This window comes from Stenella coeruleoalba (genome assembly GCF_951394435.1).
Source record: "Stenella coeruleoalba genome assembly, chromosome: 10".
Classification (NCBI taxonomy): Eukaryota; Metazoa; Chordata; class Mammalia; order Artiodactyla; family Delphinidae; genus Stenella; species Stenella coeruleoalba.
The window spans coordinates 38,687,569-38,711,417 of record NC_137156.1 but is presented as its reverse complement, the minus strand read 5'-3'; the positions used below and the strand labels follow the sequence as shown (position 1 = coordinate 38,711,417).

Below are 23,849 nucleotides of genomic sequence, written 5' to 3'. Positions count from 1 at the left end.
GCTTCAGCCCTCAAAGAATGAAAGGTTCAGGAGACAAAGGGAGCACTTACCATACACAACACACGCACCTTAATACTGAACTGAAAATGGTTAGGAATAAAAACCTGTACTTAGCTCAACTAAAAACCGAGACAGAGCATCAAAGGTGATTTTCTTGCTGTTTCTGGGTGGAAGATAACCTGGGAAATGTAGTCAAGACCCTGAAATTCAGAAATTCAGAAATCCCAGGGTATTACCTGGGAACGGCACTGCCTCCCCTCAAAGTGACTCGAAAGGCCCACCCAGGCTGGCTCTTTACCTTGGCTTCTCCAGACACCTAGGAGGAGGTGGCTGTCAGAGGGAGGGGCTGTTCAGGACCAGCTCAGCTCAGACTCCTGAATCTGGGGGACCACAGGAAGGAATTGCTGCAAAAACAGGACTTGAGGGTGGAGCAATGGGAAGAAAAGTTACCCCAGGGCAGTGGTCAGTGCCATGGGAAACCACACTGGGCTAGAGAAAGGTCATGTGCCGTGCAGCAGACACACCTCTAAAGGGCCTTCCTCCTCTACAGAACTGGTGCTAGCGAGGCCTGGCCTGCTCACCTTGCCGTGTGCTTTCCCTCCCTGCCACTTCAGCTGTCTGAAGCGAGTGTGAGATCTTAGTAACCCCCACCAATGTACATTTACAGGATACCTGCACAGGCATGCTCCTGTGTTCCTGGGGAACAAGGATACGTAAGGTAAACTGGGGCAGCTGTTACTAGGCCAATGGGGAAAACCAGTTCTGCAAAAGCATCCCGGGGCCTTCCCTGGGCATGACCCAGCCCATACCTGTGAGGAAGTATGACCAAAGTCCCAAAGTCCAGCTCTCCGAAGCCATCTCCCCTACAGCAAGGGCAGAGAAACATTTGGGGAACCAAGCTGGCCCTCAACTGGTATTAAAACCCATCAGCTGGAAGCCCACGGTCTCTAGGGGCCAGCAGGTTCCATTTGTAAGTTCTGCCTGTTTATAGGCAAAAGCAAATGTTGGGCAGAAGCAAATGAAGGGAGCTTTGCCTTTTCCAGAGAAGGCCAAGCTCAGTGCTTCAGCTGGGCCTGTGTCCACTCCTTCTGCTGTAACCACGGGACTGCTACACCAACCGACTTGGTAAAACCCCACAATGTCATCTGCAAACAGTCTGAGAGGACAGCTGGGGGTTTGGGTGGAACATTTTCTGAAGCTGGGAGGACCTTTAGAGCTCCTGTCTCCCTGGGAAGAGGTCTAGGCACTAGCTGTTGCTCTGTGAACTGGAGTCTCGGCTTGTCTAATTCAGAAAACCACCCAATGATCTGAGCCTTCGCCCTGCCCCCCCCAACACCCCCCCGGCCTGCCTTCCGGCTGATCTACACCAAGCCCGGGCACTTCTCATGCCCAGGCCAGGCTGCCCCTAGTCCTGTCACTTTACACACAACCCTTCTCACACAACCACAAAGGACTGAGAAAGACCCTGCAGACAGTTAAGCTCATAAAAATAAGAGACTCCCCACAAAGCTCCAAACCACCACCAATGAATTTATTTGAGGGAGAAAGGGTCAAATCTTATTAGGAACTTTAAACTGGATAGGAAAAGACACTGATCTGCCTAACATCTGGGTGTTCACAAGTGCACAGGTAACCATATCCTGCACGTAAGGCATCACCATTAAACCAATGAACATTTGACGAGAAGGACACGTTCTGAGCAGTCACATGATTTCCCTTTCAGAAGGTGCTGCCTCATCAGAAAAGTAGTGTTGAGAAAAACGAAGACAGTCTCCTAGCAAAGGCCTGGACATGACAGCGGCCTCGTGAAAGGGGATCACACCTTATTTACAAAGCAAGAGAGCGACACTCCCAGCTGAGCTGCAGGATGAGAGCTGGGGCTGACTCCAGGGGTGTGAATGGGGGTTGGGACCTGACTTCATGAGCCTTTGCTCATCCAACGTGGGCCTCCACAAGCCATTCTTCGGCCCCCTGCACAAGACAGACTCAGGAAATCTGCAAAGTAGGGGGATTCTGCCCCAATTTCCCAGCCCCACCCCACCTCCCCCAGGTCTAACAGTGACCAATCCACTGGACGCAGCCTCACCCCCACCCAACCCCTACTTCTGGACAGACACATGGCATATATGGAAACCGAAGCCCAGCTGTGCTGGAGCACATCTAGGTGCTGCTGGGTTGGCTGTCTTACAGGTGCCCCGAGATGATCAGGCCTCACCCACGGTGGCCAGGCTGAGAGAGCGTGTTTTTTTTTAGGTGATTCAGGTTACTCCAGGGCAAAGCACGATCCTGATGACACCCGGCGGAAAAGCAGGCTGGAGCCTCGAAAGAGCTGGCCCTGGATTGGAAGGAGCAGTAGGGTCAGTGAAAGGGAGGCCATGCTTCTCATCCCACCCCAGAGCCAGGCCAGCGAAAGACAAAGAAGGGTCCAGTAGCTCAGAGACCCCAGAGTCGGAGATAGAGGGCCTAGGTTTGCATTCCTGAGGGCAAAGTCAGAATCTGCTCTGTGCTGAAGCACAAGGGAGCAGTTTACTTCATGCCACAGGGTGCCCAATATATATATTTTTTAATTTATTTATTTTTGGCTGTGTTGTGTCTTCGTTGCTGTGCACGGCCTTTTCTCTGGTTGCGGCGAGTGGGGGCTACTCTTCGTTGAGGTGTGCGGGCTTGTCACTGCGGTGGCTCCTCTTGTTGCGGAGCACAGGCTCTAGGCGCACGGGCTTCAGTAGTTGTGGCGCACGGGCTCAGTAGTGTGGCGCACAGGCTTAGTTGCTCCGCGGCATGTGGGATCTTCCTGGACCAGGGCTCAAACCCGTGTCCCCTGCATTGGCAGGCGGATTCTCAACCACTGCGCCACCAGGGAAGTCCCGGGTGTCCAGTATTCACCGGGCTACTGAGTAGGAAACCCCCAGAGGAGACTCACTGCCCTCTGGCTTCAGAGCCCAAGTGGACTGGGGCTCCTCCAATATTAGAGGATGTGATGCATGTAGGACCAACTGGATTCGCTGGAAGGCCTGCGTCTGTCTCTGGCCTCCCTGCTTTCCTCCTATCCGTCCTTTTCTCAACCTTGAGGCCAGTCAGTGTGCTAGCTCCTCCTGCCCAGGCCACTGCCCCATTTTACTCTGAAGTCAACCAAGGTCAGGAAAAGTCAGGGATCTGTCCTGGGCCAGCCACCTGGATCCTTAACCCAGAGCTCCAGCCAGCAGGAGGGTGCTTGGGCATAGAACACAAAGACTTCAAGACTGGCAGACTCAGGAAATCTGCAAAGTAAGGGGATTCTGCCCCAATTCCCCAGCCCCACCCCACCTTCCCCAAGTCTAACAGTGACCAATCCACTGGACGCAGCCTCACCTCTCAGAAGGTGCTGCCTAGGCACTAGCTGTTGCTCTGTGAACTGGAGTCTTGGCTTGTCTAATTCAGAAAACCACCCAATGACCCGAGCCTTCGCCCTGCCCCGCCCCAACACCCCCCCCCCCCGGCTTGCCGCCTGGCTGATCTACACCAAGCCCGGGCACTTCTCATGCCCAGCCAGGCTGCCCCTAGTCCTGTCACTTTACACAAAACCCTTCTCACACAACCACAAAGGACTGAGAAAGACCCTGCAGACAGTTAAGCTCATAAAAATAAGAGACTCCCCACAAAGCTTGCCAAGCTCACCACATGGCCCAGCTCCACCCTCAGGCTCTCCTGGGCACCTGGGGCATCCTGCGCGGGTAGAGGGAGGGGCCGGCCTCCAACATGCCAGGTGTGTTTTCATCCCAGGTTACTTGAGGTATAAGAAGTTCTTGGGCTTCACCACCTACCCTGTGGGCTCCCTCATACTTGTTCTAAGAGTCTTGGAGAGTTGAAGAAAAGAAGACCTTGTCTGATGTGTAATTCTTAAGTAAATTCAGATCTGACAACCTCAAACCCCTTCTACAGGTTACAGAAAAAAACAGAATGAACTTTTTGGCCAATCCAATAAAATAAAGTGAAAATTTAATTTAAATGCCTCAAACCAAAAGTCTACATCCTCTTTATCCTCCTTACAACATCGGATTCCATGACAACCCCTTAACTTTCCATGTAATGAAGAGTCCACAAAACCTTTCCATCTGACTGATGTGGAAAAGTGAGAAAAGCCTCCCTGGAGAGCAGGCTTACCTGCACACTCAGGTACTTCCAGCAGTGGATCCAGGATTTGAACACTGGGGAATAAGGGGGTAGCCCGGCCTGCAGCCTGCGGGGAAGGAGAGCATGTTAGATCCAGAGAACAGCGGGAGACAGATCAGCTAAGGAAAAGGAGCCCTCGTGAAGAAATGGCTTGGGGCTGCCACCACCCCCATACCAAACCACAGGTTCCTCCCAAAGGGGTGTGATGAATCCCAGAGGAAGCCAGGGGCCTGGTGGGCCAAGCCCACACATAGAGCAGGTGGGAGGGGGCAGGGCACTGGACGGGCTCAGCCAGGTCCCCCCAGCAGCCTTGGCAGGGTGCCTGCAGAGGGGCACACACCTACCCGCAGTTATTCACGGCCATGAGATCACCGACCAGCAGGAAGGGGTAGGTCAGCATGCTCACTGCGATCTGCAGGGAGACCTGAGGGTCAGTGAGCCCACCTACCACCAGCCCCCGACCCGGGCTCCAGGAGCAGGCACACCCTAGACCGAGGCCTGCCTCCAGCCATCTCCAGAGCTGGCCTCTGAAGCCCCGCCCAGGCCCCCAGCTCAGTGGGAAGAGCAGCTGGCCAGACTTACCCCCATCACAAATTTAGTGTAGCTCCGGATGGCCAGGGCCTGGCTGAACTGCAAAGACAAAAAGGGAGACTGGTTTGCCCCAGGTACCTGGGGATGCAGACTTCAAACATGCAGGCCCCCGCCCCGCCTACGCTGCCTGGTCTGCAGCCCCTTCACCTCGCCCTCCGCACTGGCCTCACACCCCCTCTGCACTCAGCTCCTCACATGCCCGCGGCACACGCTGCGCTCCCTTTCAGGGCCTGCCAGCAGCTTCAGTGGCCTGGCAGTCAGAGCCAAGAGAAGATCTGGGAGGCAGAAGTGGGATATCTGGACTGGAGGGCCTTCTGTGACCCAGCCAGGGATGGTGAGTGGAAGAGACGAGGTAGGTGGGATCATGGGCTGTGGCCTACGTAACCTCCTCCGAGCTGTAAGCTGCGAGGGCTGGGCTTTTGTTTGCCTTGATCAGTGCCTGCCCAGGGCTCAGCGCACAGTAAGTGCTTACTGAATGGAAAGTCAGGCACCCATCTGAACCGCACACAGAATCCTGGGTCCTGTAGCATAAGGTGAAGGGCAACCCTGGGCTTACTGCCACCCTACCTCACCAAACTCTCGCCCCCTTCAGGCCCCAACTCCTGAATTCAACTTTGCCCATGAAACAGCACTGAACTACAAAGGGTGACTACCTATCCCTCAGCTTCCTGTGACATGGCCATCCCACCCGATGGATGCCCTGCAACCCTGGGCGGAGATTTGCTCAGCCCTCTGCGTGAGTGGCAGCCTCATCTTAGCCTTTAAGCCACACACAGAAAAGCACGTGAAAAATACTCTCAGTGAAGTGTCGACTGCTGTTCTCAGTGAGGTAAGTGCAGTAGCCCCTGGTCAAACACCTGCCCACCTGGACTGGAGGAACCAATCAGCTGTGGGACACCCCTCCCCCTCAAGGCACCCCAGCTGTCCCAGGCTTGTTCTGTATGTGAAGGCAGTAGCTGACCCACCCATAACGCCCTTGAGAAAGGGGCATTGTGCTACTGTAACTGCAGGTGGGAGCTGCTCTCTATGGAGCAACTGTTATCTGCTCACATTAAAAGGCCAGTAAGACTCACCTACCCAATTCAAATGGCCAGTTTCCCTCTGCCCCAGCTGCGAGCTCTCAGAGGAACCCCTCACCACAGACTCTTTCCCAGACCGCCCCCACCCCGGAACTGCCATTCTGGGGCCCAGACACAGACACACGAAGACTATGAACCCCACCCACCCCAACGAAGTGATTCTGGCAGACAGGTCCCCAATCCCTCACCCAGCCTCCGATGGTGGGTGATTCCCACTGTCAGAATGTCTGGCTCCCAGGAACCCCTGCCTATCACTGCTCCCCAACTCTTATCTTGGGTCAGGCCGAACCAGCTGACCTATGAGATCCCCAGAAACCTTTCCTCAACAAGTGCCTTTTAGAAGGACCAAGACCTCCCCGTGCCTGACCCAATCTGCCGAGGTCTGTGCATACCAGGCTGTGTAGACCACTGCTAACAAGAGTGGGGTGCACCTGCATGGGACACTTCCTAGCTGACTGAAGCACCCTCAGCCTGGCCCAGGGAAAGACCTAGTCCCAGCCCTGTCAATTCGCAGGCAAGGGCCCCAGGAGAGCCCTTCAATCTCTGGGTCTCATCTGTCTGTAAAACAGGATGTTATACCTGCTCTGTTCCTTTCACAACTGAGGTGCTGCCAGGATCAAATGTCATAATGTTCACTAAAGGGCTTGAAAAAGCCTAAAACACTGAGCGGAAGTTCAAGGGTTATTATTAGCTGGTCTACATCCTGATTTACCAGGGATCCCTAGTTTGGTTTGGGTCACTGCCTCAAACTAGCCATGGATAAGCTAGGGTCTGTTTGACCTAAAGCTGCCCAGGGACGGGCATTCCAAAAACCCCTCTATGTCTTGTTAGCGATCTCCTCTCTCGAGGCCGTTCTCCTCGGAGGCAAAGCTGACCCAGGGACAACCAGAGTCTTCTCCTCAGACCCCTCCCCAGAGGCCCTCTCCAGCCCTAGGGGCCCAGTACTCAGAATCCCAAAGTCCTCAAGTCTGCCCCAGACCCTGGGCATCAGCAGTACATGGAAAGATGGACAAGTCCTTGTTCCAACCAACCTGGGAACCTGGATTCTGGTCGTTCCCCAGCCCCCCTGGGGTGTCACTCACGCTGTCATCCACCAGGTAGGCATTGATGAAGTGGGCCAGCAGGTTACAGCCCCACAAGAAAACCACATCTCCCAGGAGGTGAGGGATTAAGCCGCTAAAAAACAAGGTGAGCAAAGATGAGCAGGGGAGGGAAGAGAACATTTCCTGGGGGCTCCACACCCAGGAAGCAGACAAGGATGTTCCAAGCTCAAAACTTCAGCATATCCACCAGCAGCACCTCGGGAAGGAAGGCCGCAGGGGCCACATGGGCCAGCAGCTACCCACAGCAGGAAAGCAGTGTTCCTTTCTCCACAGGGAGTGGGGGCGGTATGTGTGTTATATGCTACATCTGACAGCACAAGTTAATGGTCTCACAAGCGGTGTTCAAACCACAGAAGCTGGGCCTTAAGATGTGAATGGTGCAAAATCCGGGATTTTCCAATGCAGATTATGAAAGAGTACCTACACGTTAGCCGTCTTCTCCTGGCCTTTTTACCCAATCCACTCTCACAAAACACTTTGCTCAGTGCACCTGTATTCACCCCTGGAATGTTCCACTAAAAACATTCCATACAAGCTTTTACAAGGAGGGCTGACTTTTAAAGTGATGGCCTTTAGAATGCGCATCTCTACACACTAATGTGAAGTTTCCCTAAAACACAGTGCTGAGGGCAAAAAGCCAGATTGAGACCAGTGGGTCCTGTGTGATACTTGTGGGTTTGGGTTTTTTTTTTCTTTTTATTTATTTATTTTTGGCTGCATTGGGTCTTTGTTGCTTTGTGCGAGCTTTTCTCTAGTTGCGGCGAGCGGGGGGGCTACTCTTCGTTGCAGTGCGTGGGCTTCTCATTGTGGTGGCTTGTCTTGTTGTGGAGCACGGGCTCTAGGCGCGCGGGCTTCAGTAGTTGTGGTGCACAGGCGTAGTTGCTCCGCGGCATGTGGGATCTTCCCGGAGCAGGGCTCGAACCCATGTCCCCTGCATTGGCAGGCGGATTCTTAACCACTGCACCACCAGGGAAGCCCTTGTGGGTTTTTTTTTTTGAATGTGTTTATTTGCTTGTTTAGATATAGAAGGACATGGAAAGATCTCCAGGAAAACAGCTATCTCTTGGAGAGAGGACACAGAATTATGATATTTGAACTTTCAAAAATCTTATTTCAAAATATTTGAAAGTTCAAAATACCTGTAACACATCTATGATATGAGAGATATAAATAAAGTGAACCTTCATGAATGCAATTTCCAATCCTGTTGCTTCCACCTGTGCTCAGACTGACTTTTCACAGGTACACTCAGTGCTTTCTGAGTATGTACATCACCTGTTCTACAAACACGTGAAGAAAAAAAAAGAACCCAATGGGTAAGGTATCTGTTGTGTGGGAATCCTACTCACACACCAGAAAAGAATGTATACAATGTGTGAAAAACACCAGAGGTGGTGATATGTAGTGTTTTAGGGTCTGAAGCACCAGTCACACAAGCAAATATTTATTCACACACATATATATGCACACCCATACATATGTGTACATATACATAGACATGAATATACATATGAATATGTGCGTATATAAATCAAGGTTTATCGACCTTGACACTATTGCCCTTCAGGTCTGGACGATTCTTTGTCATGGGGGCTGACCTCTGCACTGCAGGATGTTTAGCAGCATCCCTGGTCTCCACCCACTAGATCCCAGCTGTGACCATCAACAGATGTCTCCAGACATTACAGATGTCCCCTGGAGCAAAATCACCTCCTAGTGAGAAGCACATATACACACACGCCTACACACAGAACACCTGGCCGATGATGAAACCACAAGATGAGTTAACAGAGCCCCATGTCTAGTGTACTGTGTATTTAACAGCATGTGTCTCTGCCTAGACCTTAAAAAAGCAAAACAAAAAATATTTGTCAGGCCTGGACTTTGGGTTCTGTTTGTAGTTTACAGTCTTTTCGGTGTGAGCTTTCTTTACAGGTGGAGTAAGATGGGTGTGAGACACCAAGGAGGGCAGGGGGTCCGGGGCCCTCAGGAGACTGTGTGCCCTGAAGACATCTGCTCTGCAGAAACACAGGCCCAGCACAGCCAGGTCTTGACTTTTTAAGAGAAACCAGAAATAGGGATTGTTTTGTGAAACAACCTAAATGTTGAATATGAAGAACTAATTTCTCAGAAGTGCTATGTCAAACAGGATCCATCAGCTGGAGTCAGCCTGTGAGCTGCCAGGGCTTGACCTTCAGCCCGTGTCACAGATTTTCAGTGACTTTTCAGCAGTGAAACCAAGGATGAGGGAAGACCTGAAGACCAGCCTCGTGCCCACCCCCAGCCCTGGAGCACATGGACGGGGACAGTGGGGTCGGGGGTGCGGTTTTGGCCACCCCCACCCCCAGCGTGCTGGACAAACAGTACCATTTCTGTGTAAGCCGCAATGTGGACAGAGCTGGGCAGCTTTGTTCCCGATGATCCGTAGCGCGCATAGGCCATGGAGCTCTACGGGCCAAGGAGCAGCTGCTCAGGCAGGGACAGAGCCCTGTGGTTAGTCTGAGGCCAACAGCTGTGGCCTGAGGGCTGAGAATGCGCCTGTTAGTAGAGCCATGCTCCGTGGCCAGTTACGGGGTGTATAAACTCACGTACACAAAGAATCCCAGCAGCCCCTCTTCTTTGAAAATCTTCCCAATGGAGCTCAACACGCCGCTGTGGAGAACACAGGGATACAACGTCACCCGGGCACCTTGGAGAAGCCCATGCCCTGGTGTGAAGCAGAGCCTGCCACCCTTGCTCAGAGCCATCCAGTCCTGGCCGGGATGGGGAGGGGGCATTCTCTGTCACCAGGCAGAACCCAAGTGTAGATGATTACAGCTCTGTTGGGGAGTGAGAGGACGTCTACGCAGTTTATGGAGACTGGGGAAACCCAACCACCCACAGGGGCAGAACCCCAGTTCTCTGCTGCTTTTTTCTATGGATCTGGAATGTAGGAATGAACCTTCTAGCCTGGGCTGCTGCAGAGGCGACGGGACCTTCTCCTGCCTGGCTCTAGTGCTTACTTCTGGCTGAACAACCTTCTGGCAAAGAAGCCTGCATGTCCCACAGAGAGAGGAGGAGAGGTGGCGAGTGGAGAGAAGCACCTTCCCAGAGGGCAGAGAAGGAATACAGGGCCCTGCAGCAGGAGGCCCCGTGATCAGACTGCACAGACGCAGCTTGGGAAAAGGCATCTGGCTCTCCCCAGCAGGGAACTCGGGGATGCGTACCCTGCCCACTGCAGCCTGTTAGAGATCACAGGACAGGCTGGGATGTCTTAGGTGTGAAATGCAAAGGAGGCTCAAGTGCAACCTCTGTGACCTGTGACAATGCCAAGTGACCTGTTCTGCATAGAGGCTCTGCGAAGCCAAGAGGGCCAGGGTAGCCTAGGAGAAAGACGGTGGGAGCCAGAGCCCTGCCAGGCCCCGCTACCCTTCCTCTCAGGACAGTGGCTCAGCCCACTGGGTTCTAAGCCCACTGGGGGAATGGGCCAATTTCCCATTAGTGAACTCAAAATGAGGCACCATGGCAGCCAAGCTTCCTGGGGCAGTGGCCCCAAGGACAGCAGCAGAAAACAACTGAACCCAGGAAATAAGAATCTGAGCGAGGAAGGATAACAGATGCATGTACTCCTGCCACGAGCCTCCAGGACCCACCTCCTGTCCTGCACTGAGCCTCAGAGGGGCAGGGAGGGCACAAGTGCCACAGGGAAGGACTGTGTCAACACACCTATGCCCCTACAGATCCAGCTCAGTGTCAGGCATGGCAGGTGCTGGGTAAATATTTGGTAAACAATGGAAGGGCCAAGCCCCAAGGCCACGGGGTAGACGGCCGCTTAGGAGAGGATGAAACAAACTCTAAGCTGGCTTCTGTGACAGCTGGAAAAAGGGCTAGGGCATAACCTAGGGGGTCTAGGAGGGAACCCCGCCAGGACTCCTAATCCAACTGGACTCCTGTCCCACTCACCCCTCTGCAGGGCATCTAGGCTCATCCAGGGCTGCCCCAGACAAGAGAGGGAGAAAATACCCCTGGACCCAGACTATGGAAGCCACTACCCCATTCCTCTGAAGCTGGCACACAAGAAATAGGGCAGAAAAGGGGCAGCAGCTGACCACAGTATGGCCTGTCCTGGCAGACTCTGAATAGTGACAGGGCCACTCCTGCCAACCCTAAGAATTACCCACCTGTACTTGGCCTCCCGTCCCACAAACTGGACCATGCAGCGCATTGAGATGACTGAGGAAAGAGAAAACACAAACAGGTGACATGGTGGCCAAAGCCCAAGACTCCCCAGCTATGGGTGGGGTGCCCGGCACAGTGGCCACTGCACAACACGGCCCGTGTCAGAGCGCGGGAGGGGAGGAGGGCCCCTGGGATTCCCCATCACACCCCATGACCACGGCATCCCATTTCTTCTGGCTGGGAAGAGCCCCAGCTCCCTTTGGACTGAACTCCCGGCCAATTCCAGTGATACTACTTCCCAGTAATTCTACCGCTGCCCGTCTACAGCCCATGAGGGGTCACCCCACGGCTGACATGCAGTCTCCAATGGGGCGGCTCACCATGCAGGGGGTGGGCCAGCATGCGGGACACGCACTGCATCATCATCTCATAGGAGGTCTGCAAGAGAGCAGAGGGCGGGGACTTGGTCTGGCCTGTCTCTGGAAGTGGTGCTCACTGGGAGCTATAAGCACTTACATGGGAAAAACTGGGATCTGCAGCACCCATGTGGGGTCGGTCTACCTCAGATGGCCCCCCTTGTCACCCACACAAAATTCCCTCTGCCCAGGACTGCTGCCAGGTCCCAGGCCAGGTCCCGTGGCGGCTGAGAGGCTTTCTGTGATTCCCTGCAGTGGCCCTGCTGGGGCTCCTTCCACATCCCACTCCACTGTGCACACAGCAGGCCCCAACTGTGACTGTTCAGTGACCTGCCCAACTGGGCAGTGAGAGATAATCAGGCTCTCCTCTCCAATTCCAGGTACCCACCTCCTTCACCACTTTCTTCAGAGAAGTCTTCATGTCGTCTTTGTTGGCAACCTGCTCAATCTCATCTGGAGGGAAAACCTGAGATGCAAAGAGCAAAGGTGGATCAAAAGCAAAATACAGGTGTGCCTCTTCGATGTAACTTTGAAGGGATGGAGAGGGCAGGAAACAGCTCCTACTATTTTCCTGGCCATGTCCATTAGCTGGGCCCACCTTGGGTAACCCCCTGGGGCTGGAGCTAGGGGGGAGAAAGTCCCTGCCTAGTGTCACATTTGTAAGAAAGCAGGCAGATGGTGAGGCAGGGGCCTTTCCAATTGAGGAGACTCGGCGTTGGACCACCAGGGCTTGGAGTCTGGCTTTGGTGCTGGGGTGGAGCCCTGACCAGTCTGGGAACCGAGAAGCAGGACCGGTGCACATGGCTGCCTCCAGGGGTGGCAGGGGGCTCAGGGGAACCTCGGGCAACCGGTCCTGGCTTCACCCCGGGCTCACCTTCTTCATGCTGCCCCGGGTCACGGTGGAGAGGGCGTTGGACATCAGCCGGGGGCTCAGGCCTCGGAATAGCCCTATCTTCCCATCCACTTGCACAATGTACTTGGCTACAAGAAAGCAGAGGTGGCAGCGTCACGTTCAGCCCAGACGCACCCACTCCTGGGTCACATTCACACCCAGACCAGACGCAGCTTGTCCTTCTTCAGTACCTGCTGACTTCAGTCACGGAAGGGAAGCACCGTCCAGGACCCCGGAAGCAATCGGGCCCCACCCCCAAACACCTTTTCTAGCCCATTTCTTTTTGTAAAACCTTCAAAACATATTTTTCTGACAAAGAAGTTCATACGTTTTTCTTTTTGTAGCTTGGAAAATCTACTTGGCAAACTTAGCTACAGTTTCTCAACTCGGCAACTTAAGTGATGCAACCTAGGAACCAATTCTGTTGCTTATAAAAAATGTTTTTCTCTGGGAAAAGAAAAAATGGAAAAAGGCAACCACAAGTGATGATGAAGTTTGCAACCTAAGGCAGGGGAAAAAGGAAAAGGAAGGGCTGCCAGGGGAAAGGCTCTAGAGTGTCCTTTGAGCATGCCACGGAGAGGGCCATCCCCACCTTGTCACTGTGCTGCATCCAGGATCCCACCTGGCACTTACTGGCATTTATTAATTACAGGGGGGAAAGCCAGTGGAGAAGTAACTAAAACAGAGGCACCAACGAACTATTCTACAGAAAAAAACTTAAGTGGTCAGGGAAGCTGGACCCTGACCCTGTTTGAGTCAGTGTTTTTTTGTTTGGGTCTTTAAAAGGATACTTTCTTAATGTTTTGCTGTTTTATTCAATATCAACTTTTAAATGATGTTCAAAAAGGAAACGTATTTTTATAAACCTGCATACCTGGAAGCTGGCAGAACATTCCCTCAGACAATGTGCTCCCCTCGAGCCAAGACTTTAGCTCTCCAGCACCGCACAGTGGCGGGAACCAGCAAGGGAGGGTGCCGTTCTCTCCTCTGCCACATGTCTGCCAACAGCAATTCCATGTGGCAGCTGTATGGGCTTCCCCTGGTCCCGAGAGCACCTGGTACCTGCTTGTTTGGCTTCCTGAGATTGGGGTGGTGCTGGAAAGACAGGAGTAGGAGGAGAGAGGACACTGGGCGACGTGGCCAGGACGCCCTGCTTCACGGAGTGAACAGGCAGAAAGAAGGTTTATTTTGGGGGAGGGGAGCGCCAGTCAGCAGAAGGGAGAGGTGGCGGGATAACGCCTGAGTGTGGTCTCCAGCAGGACACTTAACCTCTTTCCATCCAATTTCCTAGCCAGAAAAAAAGGGAGTAAGGACCCCTATTTCTCCCCATCTCAGAGCTGAATTACGAACAAGTGAGAACAGACAAAGGTATGCAGAAACGTCTACAGAGGCCTTTGTGGGCCCAAAGGGCCCCCTGGCTGGCAAGGGGCTCCATCATTCCATGGTTTCTCTGTGGTCCCTGAAAACTCTCCAGGAAGTTCCTTCTGGGAGACCACCAAAGAATGTCATGGCAGCTGTGGCGCTGTTCATAGCTGAGGGGGAGTAGTAGACCCCGTCCAGACAGTCGCTAGACAGCCAGACAGCTGAGCCCCTCCCCAACACCAGGAGTCTGCTTACACCATCTGCGCTGAAACAACATTTATATAAATGGTGGGGGGCGGGGGGAGCACCTCAGAACTCTGCTCATCTTTGCAAGAGGCAGTAAGGTGATTGTCAAGACCCCTCTGCCCTGAGTCCTTTCGGGAATGACTGTGTGACATGAACAGAGATGATCTGGGTCCCAACCTCTCTACGGCTAGAGCCTGCATAGTGGTGTATGGAGGAATCACACGTAGGGGTCGGCAGCCTGCCATCCTGGCCCCCCGCAAATCCAGCGTCGCTCTGCATACCGGCTTCGTTGCACTACAGTGGGGGGTGCCTCCCTGAGTCTGTGACGTCCTCCTTCCCCACGCTGACAACTTTTAAGTGAAACAAATACGAACAGTTTCCCCGCAAAATGACATGTTCCACCTGGCTCTATACTGTACTCAACAATGAGGTGGCAAAACTAGAAGGGAAACATGACATCAGATTCTGCCAGCAGGGTGTGAAGTGAAAAAAAGGTGACAGGAGGCGAGGCCCCAAGTTATTTGGCAGAAAGAAAGATTTTCAGAGAAGATGCTAGACTGACTAAACAGATAAGATGAGCAGAGGTGGAGGGAGCATGAGAGGGTCAGCCTGGCTGTGAACACAGAGAGCAAAGGCACATTTAAAGAATTCTGGGGAGTTCCCTGGTGGCTAGTGGTTAGGATTCCAGGCTTTCACTGACATGACTCGGGTTCAATCCCTGGTCGGGGAACTGAGATCCTGCAAGCCATGTGGTGTGACCAAAAAAATAAAAAATAAAAAAAATAAAGAAGTCTGGGAAGGGTGGGGACTGGGAGAGGGACAGGGATGGTGGATCTGAAACGGCCTTGGCCAGCTGGGGGTCAGGGAATGAGCAGCACAGGCAGCTGGTGGGCTTTGCTGGCATCAGGGAAGCTCCACCGTGGTGGGCTTCCTGATGGAGAGACCCTCTGGCAGGCAAGGCTGCAGGGGGCGGAGGGGGCGGGTGCTTGTATGGAGGGCCTGGGCATGAAGAAGCTGATAAGGAGTATGGGGCCAGAGCAGTTAGCAGCCTTCCTGAGCTCGAGCAGCTCAAGAGGGCACACCAGGGGTGAAGCCAAGACCCACCATGTACTGTTCTACACCCAGGGGATGGAGACGTCTGAGTGAGTAGGCACCACTGCCTGAGGAATGCAGGGGAACAGGACAAAGGAAAAGAACCCAGGAGGCCCCAATGGGCCTCCTGCTGGAGGAGCAGAAAAGCAAAAGAACTGCTAAAAGGGCAGCCAGACTGCTCAGAAGGCAAAGAAAAAAACAAAAAAAAAAACGGAAATCCGCCCCCTACCCCTGCTTCCAGGCACAGCCTGGACCTGTCTCCCTATCCTGCTGCCTGGGCTGACAGCTGGCAGCTCACACAGAGGAGCTGGACCAAAGCTGTGTTGGTCAGCTGCTCCCATCCTGACACCCTGCTGCCTCTGACCCCTCTTCCATGCCAGCTCTGACTCTGGGTGCCCCATGCTGCCCGGTGTGCTCCCCAGGGCCACCTGGGCCTGTTCCCTGTTTGACGTTTCTTTTTTGTCTCTCTCTTTTTTGTCTCTCTCGGTGTGGGCTTTCCTGCCTGGGAAGCACACTCACCGTAGGTGAAGAAGCTCGGCAGGTAGAGGACCTTCCTCCCCAGCACATTGGTCCCAATGGTGGGGGGCATCGGCTCATGACCTACCTTCAGAATCAACAAATACAAAGGGAAAGTCAGATTCTACCGTTGATTCAGTCTCACTACTTCTCACCTTTCCCAGGCCTCTAACTCTTCTCCCACAGAATTTAATGCTATTTCTGTTGATGTTTTCCCCATCAAAACATACCCAAAATTTCATCAGTGTCTATTACTATCAACATCGTGTAATCTCCCAATGCACAGAAATGTCCAGTCCCAGATACCTTACCATAATCCAAGTCACACCATCCCTCAACATTCTTACCTTCCAATTCCAGATATTTCCAGTGCAGAACCCCTCCCCCATGTTTATGTACTTCAAACCCCATGCTCATCTCAGAAAAAACTCTCAGTTAATTCTCATCGCCAGGTTAAAACATCAGTCCAGTCTCAATCTCAAATGTGGCAACACCAAAACACATCACACCCAAATCTCAGCCCCAAACTTCAGATAGCTCATTCACCCCACACTCAAATTTCTTACTGTACCCACTGCAGATGTTGACAAATCTGTCCCTCTCACTCCCAGCCACCTCGAATCCCAGCTGCTCCTCAAACAATTCCTCAACTGTGATCTAATCTTGATCACCCCATATCCCTGTGACAGAATGACCCCCTCATTTCTGCAGGGTTATCATAGTTCTTGCTGTATAGATGCTGGTTATAATTAAGGTATGTGTTAAACTCATGGGTGGGTGAAGGACCAAGCCACCCAAGCCTCTGTGAGGAGGAGAGGTTTCTCCTGAGGGGTGAGGCCATTTGTTATGCTGCCGATTAATGAGAAGATTCTCTGCTGCCAGGCAAGGGGCAAGGTGTCTAGGAGACCAGCGCCTTAGTGGAGTGTGAGAAGGCCCTTCCCTGGCAGGGGACCAGGGCCGTAGCCCTGTCCCTCAGAGCAGGCCAGACAAATCCATGGACCAGAGGAGCTCCTCTTGGATGTGGAAGAGGGTAGAAACAGCAGGGTTGGGAAGCTCTGCCTTCAATAGAACTAGGTATGCTTCCAGCGTTTTCTGGGCTCAATTTCCTTTCTTCCTCACCTTAGTCAAGTGTTTTGAAGTTCAGGCTGTCCCTTATGGATGGGATTCTGAGCTACATGACAGATTACTGATCATAAATTAAGAAACTCCCTCCACGATGGAGAACTTCTTAAAAGAAAAACATCTAGCCCAGGGAAGTTGAAGGAAAGGGATGGCCAGGTGAACCAAGCAGTTAGCCCTCCCCTTCCAGACCTTTCCCCTTCTGGGTTAAAAGCTCGAAGGTTCTGAGGTTAGTTTTGCTTTGATTTTGTTCTCTCACACAGGCAGCATTCCATTTACACCCTCAACTCCAAGTCTGAGCCAATGTCCTTTTGCTGCCTTATCCATTCCAGTCACAACAACTGGGGAGGCCCATCGATTCCAATTTCACCCGTAAACCTGCTTGTTCCCTTCATCCTGTATCCCCATGGCTCCCAAATCTGTTGAGTCTATTTTCTTAACTTCCACCTGTGTTATCAAAGGCACGCTGACCCTATCTCACTCCTATTCCCTTCACTCTCAAGTTCTAATTATTTGTTCCCAAGTCTACTCACCCAATTTCATCCCCAAATCTGTTAACCCAGTCCTAACCACAGCCAAAGCTGTGGTTCTATACCATATACCGGCAGAGCCAGTCCCTCAAATCTCTAACACCCATGAGCCCTGATCTCAGGCACTGCATTCTTACTCACTTAATCGGGACAGCCCCCAGATCTGCCAATCCAATCCTGCCATGTACCCCCAAACTGAGATCTTCCTTTTTGCAAGATGTTATCTCTGATTCCCAAGCTATACACATTAACATTTCACCCTCAAGGACCTCCCTGGTGGCACAGTGGTTAAGAATCCGCCTGCCAATGCAGGGGACACGGGTTCAATCCCTGGTCCAGGAAGATCCCACATGCTGTGGAGCAACCAAGCCCATGCGCCACAACTACTGAGCCCGCGCTCCGCAGCAAGAGAAGCCACCGCAGTGAGAAGCCCGTGCACCGCAACGAAGAATAGCCCCCGCTCACCACAACTAGAGAAAGCCCGCGTGCAGCGATGAAGACCCAACACAGCCAAAAAAAAAATTAATTAATTAAAAAAAAAAGACTTCACCCTCAAATATGTTACACTCAGCACCAGCTGCGTTCACATCGGGTAGACCACCTGTCACCCCAACTGGGCTCACCCATCAGTATCCACCCCCCATACAGTTCTTCTCACCCTCTGGACTTCCTCATTCCCCAATTCCCTATCCTCCTTCATTCTCCATTCTCTCTCATTCCTCAACTGCCTTTCCAAGTGACCCTTATTTCAATTTTCTTCTCCTGTAAACCAAACCTACCAAGGTCCAAATGATGGAGCCACTTCCAGGTTCCTTCACATGGAGCACCCCCCCCATTCCTTGTACTCCAACATCCTCCATTCCACAGACACTCCTATCAGCCACCCTGAAGTCCCAGCCCTCACCCAATCTCACTCCATCATCCTTGCTTCTCATCTCAAGTACCACCAGTTCCAAAGCCTCAATTTCTCTCCCAAAGCTGGCATCTCTATTGCTGCAAATACAACCTGAATTTTTATAAGTAAAGGAGCCCTCACTCCCAAATCACAACCAAACGCCAGTCTCGACCTTCCCCCATCAGCCATTTCCAAATCTCAGTCACGATTAGATTCTAGTCAGGCACCGTAATGTCCCTGAAGGAATCTCGTTCTTTGTCACGTTCCTTGTCACACTCCAAAATCCACTGCCCCCATTCCTCAGATTTCAATTACTCCTATTCTCAAGTCCCTCTCATTCCAACTGTATCTCCCATTCTCAGTCCATTATCAGGACAGTAAATCTGATACCCATTTGCCTCAACTCAAATCAAATCTCGTTTTGGTTAGGTCTCCATCTCAAACAACCCCCCCCCCCCCGCAACTTAACTGAAAATTCTAGGCTAAATCTTCAGATATTAGTCCAAGCCCAAACCATCCACATCTACATTGTGCTCATCTCAGTCATGCCCACCTAATTCTGCCAAATGCACTCCCTCCACCTCAGCTCGGGCACCCCCTTCCAGTTCCATCTCTCCCTTTCTTAAGCAGCCCAATTCATCTGTAAGGCACTGCTGGTCCCACCAAATATGCCAAGTGCCCCTGCATGCCTCGATTCCAGAGACTTCCTACCATGGCCTCATTTTCTGCCAGCCCCTACACATCCTGCTACCCTGTGTTCCAACTGGTCCTTCTGCCCAATTCCACTACGCCCATACCCCTCAGCCCATCCCCCCATACAGCTCCCACCCCCAACCGTGAATTCAATGTTCTCCTCCAAATGCGTCATCCCTTTCCCCCTAAAAGCCTCCTGGCTTCCCATTCCAAAGAAATCACCACTACCCCTCCCCCACTGCGTCGCCCTATCTGTTCCCCTCCCCCAAAGCACGTCATCCTGTCCCCTCCTCCCATCAAATCTGTCGTCGCCATCAAATCCAGAGCCCCCATCTCCTGTAAACCAACTCGTCTCCGCCTCTCCCACCAAATTCCGTCACCGTTAAATCCAGTGCCCCGGTCCCCTCCTCCCCGGAGTCTGATGCCCCTTTTTCTTTCCTAAAATTTTGGCCATGACTCCCAGTCCTTTGTTCCCCCACCCCAAACCGCTTTAAATCCATCTCTATCAAATCCAGAGCTCTTGCTCCCCTTCACCCTAAATATGTGCTCATCTTCTGAATATTCTGCCTTGGCCCCCAATCTTCCTACCCACCCAATCGCCCAAACTTCCCACCCCTCCCCCAATTCTGTTGTTTTTTCTTTCACCCCAAAATGCTGCCACTTCCCTCCTAGTCCAAGTCCATCGCCTCCATTCTTTCGTCTCCCAAAGCTACCTCTCCGTTCCATCGCCCCCTCCCCTGCACCCCCAAATCCCTTGTTCCTTCCACCCTCTCCCAAATCTGTCGCTGACCCCTTTGCCCCCTTCTCCTGCATCCCCAAACCCATGCCCCCTGCATCCCCAAATCCCTCACCGTTTTCTTCCTCTCCCGCTCCTTCTGCGCACCAACCCGCCGTCCCCGCCCCTCTCCTCAAATCCGTCGCCATCGACTCCCCCACCCCCATCTTCCTCCAGATACTGGCCTGTCACCTTCTTATCAGCCCCCACCTCCCTATGGCGCCCCTGGTCCCACACCTGGATGAGCAGCTTCACGTAGAGCAACGGGTGACTGAGCGCCGTCACTCCGGCGCCCAGCGCCACGAAAAGAGCCTCGGTGGTCGGGGCGTTGTCCCCGGAGCCCAGGCCCCCGGATGCGCCGTCCATCCTGCGCGCCGAGGGTTGCGCCGCAGGCCGAGGGTGGCGTGGATGTGCGCGGTGAGCAGGCGGCGGATCGCGAGCCCGGGCCTCGACCCCCGCCGCCGCTCCGCCGCGAGCTCCAGCTCCTGCTCCGGCTCCCGCCATCCCCGCGGCACCGCCGCGAGCCCAGGGCGCCACTTCCGGGTCGGAAGCCCCCATGGCAAGGGGCGGCGAGGTCACTCCCCCGTCACGTGACGGGACGGGCGCCTGCCCCTCGCGGCGTCAGGGGGCGGGGCCGGGCCGCACCACTCGCGGCCGCGGGGGAGTGCAGGAGTGTAGGCGAGGCGGTCGGTAAGCGATGGATGCGGTCCCCGGGCGGGGTCGGGTCCTGGCTCAGTGCTGGGGTGTGAGCCGGGGGTCAGTGGTCGCGGGCGACCGGGCCGTGGGTTCGGAGGTTGTGAAGGCGGCCGCAGGCCCGGGCGCTCCCCCGGGATCCCCGGAGAGCGGCAGGGGCGGGGCTCGTAGGTTCTGGAAGCCAGATGCCCCCAATATGGTCTGAGGCGCTTCCAATCCCCCACCCAGGCTTCGGGAGTTTTCTCCGCAGTTCTGGGCCCGCCTTTTTGCGGCCCTGTTCCCGGGCCCCGCTGCCTGCGAGGCTTCCCACTGCAGGCCGAGTCCCTTCGCGCTCGCCAGCCTTGTCTCACCCCTTTGCCCTCCCCACCACACCAAATCCATTTGCACCTCGAAGGTTGTGGTCCTCCTCCTTTGCAGTTGACCATTCGCCAACCTGCCTTAGAGCTCATGGTTAGAAAATGTGTTTTGCCCTATTTACTTCACTGGGTCTGAAGGTTTTATTTAGTCCTTCAGTGTGAGCACACGCAAGAGTTCTGCTAGGCGCCGATAGTCTAGTCGTTAGGTAATAAAAACGAATAATAACTGGCTCTTAAATCGCACTTATTTGTGCCACCTTTTGAAGTGCTTTGCAGCAAGATAACTAAAGTATGTTCCTCTCAGCAGCCCTGTGAGCAAGGTGTTTATTCCAGCACGTGCCCTGTTCATGTTTGTCACTGTGCCCATCCCCTGCAAGAACACCTAAAGCCTGCTAGTTGTGGAGGTGCTCAATAAAAGTTTCTGTTTCAACGGAAAGAAAGCAAGTATCCCAAGAGTCGGCAGGGACACAGCAATGGGTGACCTGATCCCTTTGTCTGTATTTATCCTGTGTTCGTTGTGAGAAAGTTCTTTAGAACAGACATCTGCCTTCTGACCCCTTAATCCGGGTTTGAAGTCTGCCCTTCCTGCCTCCCTTCCTGCCTCGCCCCCTGTAAAGCCACCTCCCGGCTGGCTACTCCTGACAACAAATACTCTGTACACTTTCCACATCTCAATCCTGTCAGTCCGCCTTCCTCACTTGCTCTCTCCCTCACGCTGGCCTCTCTAACCCAGGTTTGTTCTGGTCTGAGTCACTGGAAAGCCTCCTAGCCCTTTCATGTTACAGTGTTTGCCTCTTCAAACACAGCTTTCATCAAACCTACCTCCCACCCCCAGGAGCACTTTAATTGACTTCCTTTTGCCTGGATTCTGATTTAGCTTCCTTAACAGGGACCTTAAAGTCAGCTTCATCCACAGCCTCATCTAACGTTACAGCGCCTTACTAACTCCACCCGGAAGAGTGGAGTTACCTTCCTTCTGAAACTTCCTCACACAAACCTTCTCCTCCTCTGGGCTTTTCCTCCCCATGTTTCTGCGGCTCTCTGTTTTTCCTTCTGAACCCCATAGTGTGTCCACCATTAGGCTTTTTACTCTGCCTTACGTAGTTATCTTACTTTTTGTGTGTAAAGCAGCTACATTGTGTTGCATTGTTTTGTATCTTTGCACCAACTATGGTGATATACATATAGTAAATGTTCAGTGAATTGTTTTTAAGTAATTGAACAGTTTAGCCCAAGAAATTAAACTAAAAATAGGTCAATTAAAGCTGTTAGATCTCTAGGGAATGAAGTGGAAGCAAATGCAAAACTGCCCTGTAGCTATGTTTCCACAACTCAGGGCTCATAGGGACAAAAAGCGGAAGAAAAAAAAAATCCTCACGATAAAAATACTACAAACCACTCAAAAACACATTCCATTACAAGAGTAAGTGCGCAAAACAGGAGGATTAATACTCGTGGGAACTTGATGTAATAAGCAATCTGAAAGAAACTTTAAGGGGAAAACGGTAGTTTTCAAATGAAGGCAAAGATAAAGAATAGAAAGTGCTGAAAAAAATAGAAAAGGACATTGTGAAAAAAGAAGAGGTATATTTGGAAAGGAATCAAATAGCTCATCTAGAAATGAAAAGTATACTCACTGAAATGATTGAAAGAAAATCTTGCTCAGTATTCCCTCTACTGAGCAACCTGGCAGTATGTACTCAGAGCTATGAAGCAGTTAGCTCTGGGCTGGTTAGTGCCTCCCTGTGACTGCCTCCTCACAGGGCTTACCGTGCAGCACTGTGGCTGCCTGCTTTCCTGTCAGTCTCCTCATTAGACTGTAAGTTCTTGGAGTCCAGGGACTATCCTATTCATGGTTGGCACAGTGCCTGGCACGTGGTAGAAGACCACTAAATATTTGCTAGAAAATGAATGAGCAAATATACTTTTAACAGTTGTACAAAGTTATTTATGGTAGCACCACTTAAAGAATGAAAACTTGGACTTCCCTGGTGGCACAGTGGTTAAGAATCTGCCTGCCAATGCAGGGGACACGTGTTTGATCCCTGGTCCGGGAAGAACCCACATGCTGCGGAGCAACTGTGCCCGTGCGCCACAACTACTAAGCCTGCGCTCTAGAGCCTGCGAGCCGCAACTACTGAGCCCACTTGCTGCAACTACTGAAGCCCACGCACCTAGAGCCCGTGCTCCGTAACAGGAGAAGCCACTGCAAGGAGAAGACCGCACACCGCAACGAAGAGTAGCCCCTGGTCACCACAACTAGAGAAAGCCTGCACGCAGCAATGAAGATCCAATGCAGCCAAAAATAAATTTAAAAAAAAAAGAATGAAAACTTTAGGGGGCTTCCCTGGTGGCGCAGCAGTTAAGAATCCGCCTGCCAATTCAGGGGACATGGGTTTGAGCCCCGGTCCAGGAAGATCCCAAATGCCATGGAGCAACTAAGCCCACGCGCCACAGCTACTGAGCCTGTGCTCTAGAGCCCACGAGCCACAACTACTGAGCCCATGTACCGCAGTTACTGAAGCCCGTGTGCCTAGAGTCCATGCTCTGCAACAAGAGAAGCCACCGCAATGAGAAGCCCGTGCACTGCAACAAAGAGTAGCCCCCACTCACCACAACTAGATAAACCCCGCGCACAGCAACAAAGACCCAACGCAGCCAAAAAAATAAAGAAAGAAAATTTTAAAAAAAAGAATGGGAACTTTAGGAAGACCCATATGCCCCAAAGTAGGATCAAACAAACAGTAGAGAATTAACAAGAAATATTACTCTTGGTAATCCAGTGGTTAGGACTTGGTGCTTTCACTGTCGTGGCCCAGGTTCAGTCCCTGGTTGGGGAACTAAGATCCTGCAAGCCTCGCGGTGCAGCCAGGAAAAAAGAAAAAAAAAGAAATAAAGAATACTGTTGAGAATTGCCAGGTATATAGATCACCAGTCCCCGGGATCCTGTGGGGAACTACTGTTACAATGAAAAGAGAGAATACAAAATAGTAAGTACCCATTGTTGCAACTAAGTTGACATCACACAAACCAGGTCAGGAAGGAACTTGAGGTGATGCCAAGGCCAGCATGAGAGTTCAGGCCTCACCTGGGGAAGCGCAGGTGTCAGAATTTATCCTGGTATAAAGAAGATGGGTTTGTCTGGATGCAGGCTCCCTGTTGACTAGTTCTGAGCAAGAACGTT

The 23,849-nt window shown here is 52.6% G+C and overlaps 2 protein-coding genes across 5 annotated transcripts in view; one reads left to right on the top strand and one right to left on the bottom strand.

The window, feature by feature from the left end:
* Positions 1-1,351: 1,351 nt before the first annotated feature.
* Positions 1,352-20,215, bottom strand: MTCH1 (mitochondrial carrier 1). Of its 2 annotated transcripts, none has more exons than XM_079934453.1 (12): positions 19,854-20,215; positions 15,608-15,692; positions 12,371-12,477; positions 11,885-11,962; positions 11,461-11,518; positions 11,083-11,134; positions 9,515-9,574; positions 6,902-6,995; positions 4,732-4,779; positions 4,494-4,561; positions 4,141-4,216; positions 1,352-2,335 (listed from the first exon to the last, which is right to left on the bottom strand). In XM_079934453.1, exons 1-12 carry the CDS (start codon positions 20,172-20,174, stop codon positions 2,264-2,266), a joined length of 1,119 nt encoding a protein of 372 aa, XP_079790579.1. In that variant the 5' UTR covers positions 20,175-20,215; the 3' UTR covers positions 1,352-2,263. The 2 variants fall into 2 exon arrangements, with proteins under 2 accessions (XP_079790579.1, XP_079790578.1); XM_079934452.1 differs by having other exon boundaries at positions 1,354-2,335; positions 6,851-6,995.
* A 68-nt stretch (positions 20,216-20,283) lies between these two features.
* FGD2 (FYVE, RhoGEF and PH domain containing 2) overlaps positions 20,284-23,849 on the top strand; it is a 44,070-nt gene continuing 40,504 nt past the window's right edge. For all 3 annotated transcript variants that reach the window (XM_079934451.1, XM_079934450.1, XM_079934448.1), the window contains exon 1: positions 20,284-20,306. The gene's annotated coding sequence lies outside the window, so the exon portion shown is untranslated. The remainder of the gene's footprint in view (positions 20,307-23,849) is intronic.